General features: G+C 38.8%; 3 protein-coding genes across 3 annotated transcripts; 1 reads left to right on the top strand and 2 right to left on the bottom strand.

The window, feature by feature from the left end:
* Positions 1-819: 819 nt before the first annotated feature.
* On the bottom strand, positions 820-2143 carry SARC_10852 (hypothetical protein). Its single transcript, XM_014295084.1, has one exon. It carries the CDS (start codon positions 2018-2020, stop codon positions 905-907), a length of 1116 nt encoding a protein of 371 aa, XP_014150559.1. The 5' UTR covers positions 2021-2143; the 3' UTR covers positions 820-904.
* A 1368-nt stretch (positions 2144-3511) lies between these two features.
* SARC_10851 (hypothetical protein) lies at positions 3512-5568 on the top strand (the record flags this gene model as incomplete). Its single annotated transcript, XM_014295083.1, has 3 exons — positions 3512-4119; positions 4289-4437; positions 4545-5568. Exons 1-3 carry the CDS (start codon positions 3571-3573, stop codon positions 5566-5568), a joined length of 1722 nt encoding a protein of 573 aa, XP_014150558.1. The 5' UTR covers positions 3512-3570.
* A 1509-nt stretch (positions 5569-7077) lies between these two features.
* Positions 7078-7346, bottom strand: SARC_10850 (hypothetical protein; the record flags this gene model as incomplete). Its single annotated transcript, XM_014295082.1, has 1 exon — positions 7078-7346. A coding segment is annotated over one exon (269 nt), but the record flags the coding sequence as incomplete, so codon positions are not given.
* Positions 7347-8462: the final 1116 nt, after the last annotated feature.

The following is an 8462-nucleotide window of genomic DNA, read 5'->3' as shown; positions in this document are numbered from 1 at the left end:
ATATATATATAAATATATATATATATATATATATATATATATATATATATATATATATTTCAATTATATTTATATATATATATATATATATATTTATATATATGTATCTATATATAGATACAATTTGAATTTATATATATATATATAAATATATACATATATGTACATATATATATATATATTTATAAATTAAAATGATATTTATACACATACTTATTTGTCTTTATTTTTAAATCGCTAATATCTGTGGTAGGATGGTGAGATTCTTATGCTGATATCTATTGCGCGCTAGCTGGTTACAATTTCACGACGATGTATTTTTCAGTTTTCATCTGGAATCCTTCAATTTGTTGTAAACGTGCATAGAGCCATAAACTGCAGTGCTAACTTGAAAGCAGTGATGCATGAGTGGGTTTTTCTCGTATTGGTGTCTTCTCTAGATAATTTAGTCGATTTACAATCATTAGGCCTTTCGGGCTACATTTTGATTGTTGAACTTTTGAAGCCCTTTCGGCTTTCAGCCTTCAGGAGGGGCCAATAGCTTGGTATGTAGGTGGCCCCCGTGCCGTAAGGGCAGTGACGGCAAAAAGAACAAGAAAAGTAAAAAGAGCAAGAAGCATACACAAGCATAGAGGCATCGATGGCAGCAGCATCGGCAGCGCAAGCCTAATCGTGGATATATGAGTCCATCCCATTTATAAATGCATCCACTTATTCATTACATTCAACTTTTGACTTATCACCACACCAACCGTATAGCTTCAACTGCGATTGAGTATTAGCATATATATATATAGCGAAATGCGTCAACACACTCTACCAAGTATCGACATTTATTAATCACAACTTGGTGTTAAGGTCAAGTTATATCTGCCACACGATCTGTTATATCCAGCCTGTACCATTATAATTCATCGACTACCATAACAGAATCGTCCCCTGAATCCATTCCTTCTTGTTTTTCCATCTGGTTCCTATTGTTTTGGTTTGTTGCACGTTCGTCGTTCGCGCTCTTGCCCATACCGTGATGTTTATTCTGACGGTCATTATTATTACTACTATGTTTCCAACCATTCGCTGTTGCCATCTGAAACTCCGGATTTTTAAATGAGCGATCTGGACCATCTTTGTCGTAATTCAAAAAACTGCTTGGCTTGTAGACATTTTGTGGAGCTGAGCGCTGCTGTGGAGACGATGGAATTGAAATGCGAGGGACTGTATAAGTCGATCTCGGGTAGATAAATTTGGGGGGCCGAACGATATTGCTGTTGTGACGCCTGACATTGTTGACGCTGTCGCTTTCAGATGACCCAGTATCTTGTGCCCCATGCGGTTGCCGAATGCATTGATTGTCATTTCGTTCATGCATAATTGTATTATCTTTACCATCGCATGCCCTTGCAGTTGCCCTCACGTCACCAGCAATGGCAGCAGAACCACGTGTGTTCTTATTAAAGATTTCGACTTTGTCAGGTTGCACAACAACTATGGCTTTGGATTCGATTTTGTTGTGAGGCAAACTTCTAAGTTCCGGGATCAGGATACAACAAGATGCGCCTGGCTGGTTTGAATCATTTATGGCTTGCATAGCTGCTGTATCGTTTGTATAAACCTCCGTCATTCCCACGCGATTCCAATCCATGGGTATAAAATGCTTGTCATTAGAGCAATTTGCTAGGAAGTTCCACCACTGCAATTTAAACAATCGATCGAAAAACGTGTGCTGTTGGCTGGCAGGAAATCGCTGCTGCCAATCGCATTTCGCGAGGTTGACCATGCTATCGAGTGCAGCTTGTTCATCATTGCGGAAGAAAAGGCTCACTGTCTCTATAGCATTTTTGAGCTTGAGCTGTGTTTCCTTCACTTTCGCTTTGTAACCGTTAATAAAATTTTCTGCATCCGCCGGACTTTCCACGATTGATAACTCGGTTAGAAATTCATCACAAAAGGATCTCAGTTCTGTTTTGAAATCACTGGCTGACATAAATTCATAAGCTGCACGGGTGTTCAGATTCGACATTGTCAGTGTTTTTAAGTATAAAGTGCTACCAGTCAGGAGCGAGAAGGTAGTATATACGAGGACTTGAAGCCTAAAGGATTAGTTTCCATTTCCAAGAGAGTGACATTCTGAGTTCGCTCTCGGAGTCTCTTGCATAAATAATTAAATAACACATATTTATATTTTTAAAGATTATTTATTTATATTTTTTGTATTCGTGTTGAATTGTTGATGACTTCCTACTTTTATTGTATTTTATATCACCAGTACCAATGAATCGACAGATTCTGTCGATTTTCAAATTTTTGGACCAGGAATTTGTTTTTTTTTGTTTTTTTTTAAATCGACAGAATCTGTCGATTCTTCGACGGCTGAACTACATATTGTTTTTTTTGCACACAGTGTGAGGCAATTCAGCCAATTGAAATTTAGCGGAATCGAAAGAGCGGAAAATTTGGGACGGAAACGAAACCGAAAACTTGCAAAACGACCCAGTGTTTCTCACACAGCAAGTGTTGCAGCACAAACACACTAACCCACTAACACACACATAGATTATCACTTAGTCACTTAGTATAGACGTTAGTATAATAGTATAGACGTTAGTACAATAGTATAGCTAGCAAATAGTTATCATGGTGCGTAACGTATTGGGTTTAACACACCCTCCTGATTACATACAGAATAGACCCGTCGATGCACATGCACATTCAGATGCATTTCATGCATCTGACGCCTTACCTCGTTTACACGAACACACACAGTTCGCTGTTCAACTCGATCATAGTGATTGGCAATCGAACACATCAAATAACACGCATCAATATAATGAAATTTATCATAATACAATAGGAGTTCAACAAGAAATATTTTCAATTGCACACTATCAATTCAGCACACATTCGATTTAGATTATTATACCATACATTTTTAAATAAAAAAGTGTCCATAAAGAGTTTTTTTTAATATATAAGTAATAAGTGCTACATAATATATTAATATTGTACAAACTAAATAAATAGAGTAGATTTATCAGCTTTAGAAAGTAAAAAAAGGAGACCGCGACTCCGCGAGAGCATGGCGAACTTGTGAGTTGTGAGAAGTCAGAAGACTGGAGAGAGAATATAAAGTCTATAACAATTAAGATGCGGAGCCGGCGAGAGCACAACCAGCACGACCGCACGAGCCACGGCGCCGCCTGGGTACTCATCTACTCATCTACTCAAAAATATAGATATGTAAATTGTAAAGTTGGTTAAGTTGCCGTTCCCATTTGTTTTTAAAAAAAACCCCAATATTTATGAAAATGCTAACTTAATTTTTAGATCTAAAGTCTGTTACCGTAAATATAAACATAACGATGTCCTGAACCTCTGATAAAGCGAAAAGCAGCACAGATGAAATGCCAAAAACAGCACAGATATTGATTACAATTTCACAGATACAGCGGTACGAACTGGTATATACACGATCTACAACCACTCGATACTATAAATCTAATACTGAAGAATACAGATGCTTTCTGTTGAACATAAACTGTTGATTATAACCAAATTGTTCTAGCAGCAAACATGACGATGAAAGTTGTAGCAGCGATAGATTTGGGCACGTCCAATTCTTGCTGTGGCTACGTGCTAGAAACTTTCAATCCACCATATGAACCCATTTGCTGTTGCCCAGGGATTGTCAGTGATGTGTATGAGAAAACGCCCACTGCCTTATTGGTCAGGAGGGGAACCCTGGAAGCCGTCAGTTTCGGTGCAGATGCGATCACAGCTTGGCAGAATGATAACAATAGTGGTGAGCCTCCGGAGTTTCATATATTCAGACGCTTCAAAATGGCCCTTTACACCGCAGAGCCTGGAGCTGATACAGTGGTACAAGCTGAGGATGGTTATAGTATGGAGGTGGGCAGCGTCATCAGAAAAAGCTTGAAGCTGTTTAAAGAATCACTTATTGCTAAGGTCAACCGTGAAAATGCAAACTACATTACAGACGCGGATGCACAGATTAGATGGTACGTCACAGTTCCGGCTATTTGGCCTGAGACAGCCAGAGCAAAGATGCAAACTTGGGCTCACGAGGCCGGATTGCTTCGGGCTGAACTCACATTAGAACCGGTAAATCAAATAATGTGTTTTAATTTCAAACATAGTTTGTAGATTTTGTGCTTGAATTCTATTTGCTGTGTACACGCATTCCGCATGCCGTTTTTTGTGTGTAGTATAGCCATCATCGACAGTTTAATCTTGTATCTTCATACTTCTTGTGTTGTCAATCAAATCATAGGAAGCTGCAGCAATAAGCAATTTAAAACGATCCAGTGTTGAGGATCAAATACGAAGGAATGACCTGAGAAAGTTTATGCTTGTGGATGTTGGTGGCGGAACGGTCGATATCTCTGGTATCCAAATCCAGAAAATGGATCCTTTGCAAGTGTAAGTCTATTTTTTCAATCAGCCCTGACATAACTCTGATTCCTTTTTATATTATATTATGATACTGTCTTTCAACTCTTTAACATCTGATAGGACAACATTACCAGGTCCAATTTGTATGCACGAAGGGGCGCTGCCTACGGCGGAGAGCAGGTGGACGCAAAGTTTCGTCAAATGCTCACGGAAGTGATCAAGCATGCAGGTTTCTCGCGGATGACTCAGCAGGTAGCATATGAACTTTCTGCTGTTATGGACCATTTTGCGGCTTGTAAAGCAAGATATGGAAATCAGAGAGTCGATTTAAACCGGTTGTTGGATGCACTCTACGATGAGCGATATAAGAGTACGCAATACGACAGAGAAGCCGAAATCAGGTCTGGTCTTTCAAACTACAACAGGAGTCACTCCACAAATCTATTATTTAGGTCCAACTTTTTACATTTTAATGACAACGAGATGCAGCATTTCTTCCAAGACACCGTCGATGGAGTATGCAGCGCAATTCGTGCTGCACTAGATGAACATGACGTGAGCATGATCGTGGTCACCGGTGGTCTCTCCCGTTCTCGCTTTCTGGCTGCGGCAGTGAAAGAACAGTTCGAACCAGTCACCTCGAGGAATCGTAGAATGAGAGGCATCATAGAGTCGGGTCAACCATCAATTGATATTGCGCGAGGATCCGTGATATTCGGTATTGATAAGATACTGGGGAACGAGACTATACAATCGAGAATTCTTTCAAGAGGATACGGCGTTATGTGCATTGATGGGTATCGGCCCTTGGTCAAAATGAGCGATTCCGTGGGCGTGGGTGAGACAAGGGACAGTTATGGACAACCAGCAACCCCAGAGCAAACGAGCTGCCTTATACCCTTCTACACACATGGTGCCGACCCATACAATAGGGATGAGCAAAGACAGATCGGCAATTTAGAATTAGCCATCAGACCTGGGATAGACACCGCAGTTGGATATCGGATCTACTTTGGTGATACAACGCTTCGAATGGAAGCGATGGGCAATGGATCGAACAATCGAACCGATAAAAACCCTAAAACACAACCTGTGATTTCGCTACGCAGCATGTGCCACGAGATAAAATATTTGGAGTATATTATTTATCGTACCTGAAAATCTAGTCGCCTTTCTATTTGTTTCTTGAGTAGCTAACTGCAACCAGCCATTCCTTCACTTATTGTCATGGCAAGTCTATGTAGGGTCAGAGGCTGGTTACGCTGGTACACCGTATTTTTATTTAGCTGTTCACATTCTGGCTTTTTTTAAAAATGGGCAATTGTACGATTGTTCATAAATAGCATCGGGGAGACGGGGACGTGGGTTGACGGACAAGAGCTGTTGCACTGTTTGAGTCGTCTTTTTGAAGTCCTGACTCCTGACTAAAATTTATAATTTGTTGTAAGAACACATTCCGAAGATGATTTTATAAATAAATAATTAGATGAGTATGAACGAAGATGATGAATTTATTTTGTAATAGAAGAACAGTGGCTTTTAATTTTCCCCATTAAAGTAATGAATGCAACATCGACCAAGATTTGAGATCTACTTTTTCTTTATAGACTTTTAAAGATGAAGATTATTGGACTTTGGAGTATCATAGTTTTGATATACATTCTATTTTTTTTGTGGGGTTTTTTTTTGGTTTTTGTCTTTTTTTCAAAGTATGGGCGCCAGGTTGCAAATATGTATTTACATAGCAAATAGTTACTGTATCTATGTGACAATACATAAATACTAAAATAAATATTTATCACTGAAAGCGATAAATATTTAGCTATTTAGAAGTCCCTTTCAAACTATTACTTCCAACAAATGTCACGCTATTTTGTCCGCAAACCCAGACCTTATTTTGTAAAACGTTAGATTAACGGCTATAGAAGAGATATAAACGGTTTATAAGTTCTGGAAATATTAAAGGAATATGTTGTATTTAAAAATACATAGTGAATTTCAAAAAGGATGGAATTGAAGAAAAATTATTATTAGAAAAAGCAAGACTCTTACCCAAAATTATAGGTTCTTTATCCTACCTTTTTTTATGCTTCATTAGGTTCATATCTAAAATTTCAGAAACTTATATTATCCGTTTCGTCCCTCTGTCGTAAAGACTCGAGTCGTAAGTCGGAACACAGACTTTTATTTATTTCCTATAAATCATGATCGTTTCTAAAAATAGAAGGAAGTTTTCATTTTATATTTATTTATTTTACTTCTTTTAATCTTCTTCTTCTGTTTTTGTTTTAAAAACAAAATATAATAGTATCTATACTCTATAAATATAGTACAGTACATAGTCTATGTAGAACAATTTGTTTAAAAAAAAAAAACAACAAAACAACAATTATGATAGATAAAACTTATTATTTATATATATTTACAGTTGTTTAGAAAAAGAATAAGGGCTCTCCCGCGCAAGAGCATTTCTTCCGAGAAAGAACCTATTTCTTGAAACAAAAAGAGATCTGCCGTGCCATAGTGATTAGTGCCACATTCTGGAAATCCAAAACTGTGCAATACAGTTTTAAAAAAAAATGACATGCCAAAAAAGGCATTTGCCATTTGACAAGCCCAATTCGGCAATTCCAGGACCCCTTTTTAAATTTTTAATGGACGTAAACGTCAATCTCCATGTCTATTCAACTTAGCCACCAAGCGTTCAGCAACTTGCCTTTCATCCTGACCATTCTTCACATCTAGCTCCAAATCAAACACTTCCACGGTGTGTGACATTGCACCTCCAGCCTCTAGCGCCAAGTAGCTTTTGAACCGGTGCAAGAGGCGATTGATAAGATGAGGCATCATCTTATGGTTACTTTCCGGTTGTTCACTCGTGCCGGGGTCATTGGCAACCATGGCCTGGGGTGCTTCCAGAGCCCGTACGCTGCTTGCTTTTTTTTGGGATTGATGCAGATTGAGTCATTACAGAATGACTGTATTAAGTATGGAGACTTATTTCCCGTTTTCGTATTATGCAAAACACTTCAATGTTCTAGCTCTCTGAATGATTGGATTATGGACACTTACGTCCAATATTATAAATATATTAAATAAGAAACTATACTGCATTTCCTTTTTTTTTGAAACTTGACATTTGCTTAGTTCAGGAAATATCAGTTTGCCTGATACTACAATGTGCGTATAATCGTATGCAAGTGACCGATTTTAGGAATACAATTGTCTAGGTGTGAGTGCATACATAACAGGCCCAGGTGCACATTGACGCGACTAACTAATTGTCTGGTAGATATAGATACGCATTTAGATAAAGGCACATCTCAATACGTACATATACATATCCACGCACATACATATACGAAACACACCCGTGCGGCGTACTGCATACACGCCCTTTGCCAGGTACTTTACGATTCCCTTGCCATCCTCCTTTGACGGAATGCTGACGCGATCCCTCACATCGATAACCCCCATAACCCCCGACGCCGCACTCTCGGCACGCACCTGTTCACGCACCCGCTGGTCTCTGACCTTTTGTTCCCTGGCCTTCCAGCTGTGTGTTGCTTGCGCGTCTTCCGCTTCGCTATTTCTATCGCGCTCAGGTGACCGCGATGGCGTAAGTGCGTCGGACCGTGAGCTTGTAGTAACCTATCCTAATTTTATGACTTTTGTTTTGGTTTCGTCACCTATTCCGGGGTTTTTTTTAATAAATAAAGACAAAACAGAACGGAGAATAGAGTACTAAACCCTAAATAGTAATAAATAAATAAATATATCCAAATATTTACAGCAGTTAAATAGTATAAAACCACTGTCCCCTTCTTTTGGTGTAGGGCAGTGTGGGACTTGGCCTGTGGGCTGTGGGCTGTGGGTAGCCATTGATCGATTGAGGGAGTGGGAGCTTGCCACCACCAATTTGAGTTATTCTCTATCTGTGATTCTATTGGGTAGAGCAAACTATAAAGTTGCTTTATAAGGTGATATTTAGTAAAAGTGCAACAGATCATATCTGATGTACCATTACTTTCCTTTTTTTTTAAATAGCATGC

This window comes from Sphaeroforma arctica, assembly GCF_001186125.1.
Source record: "Sphaeroforma arctica JP610 unplaced genomic scaffold supercont1.1415, whole genome shotgun sequence".
In the NCBI taxonomy this organism is placed as follows: Eukaryota; class Ichthyosporea; order Ichthyophonida; genus Sphaeroforma; species Sphaeroforma arctica.
This window is presented reverse-complemented; position numbering and strand designations above follow the sequence as displayed.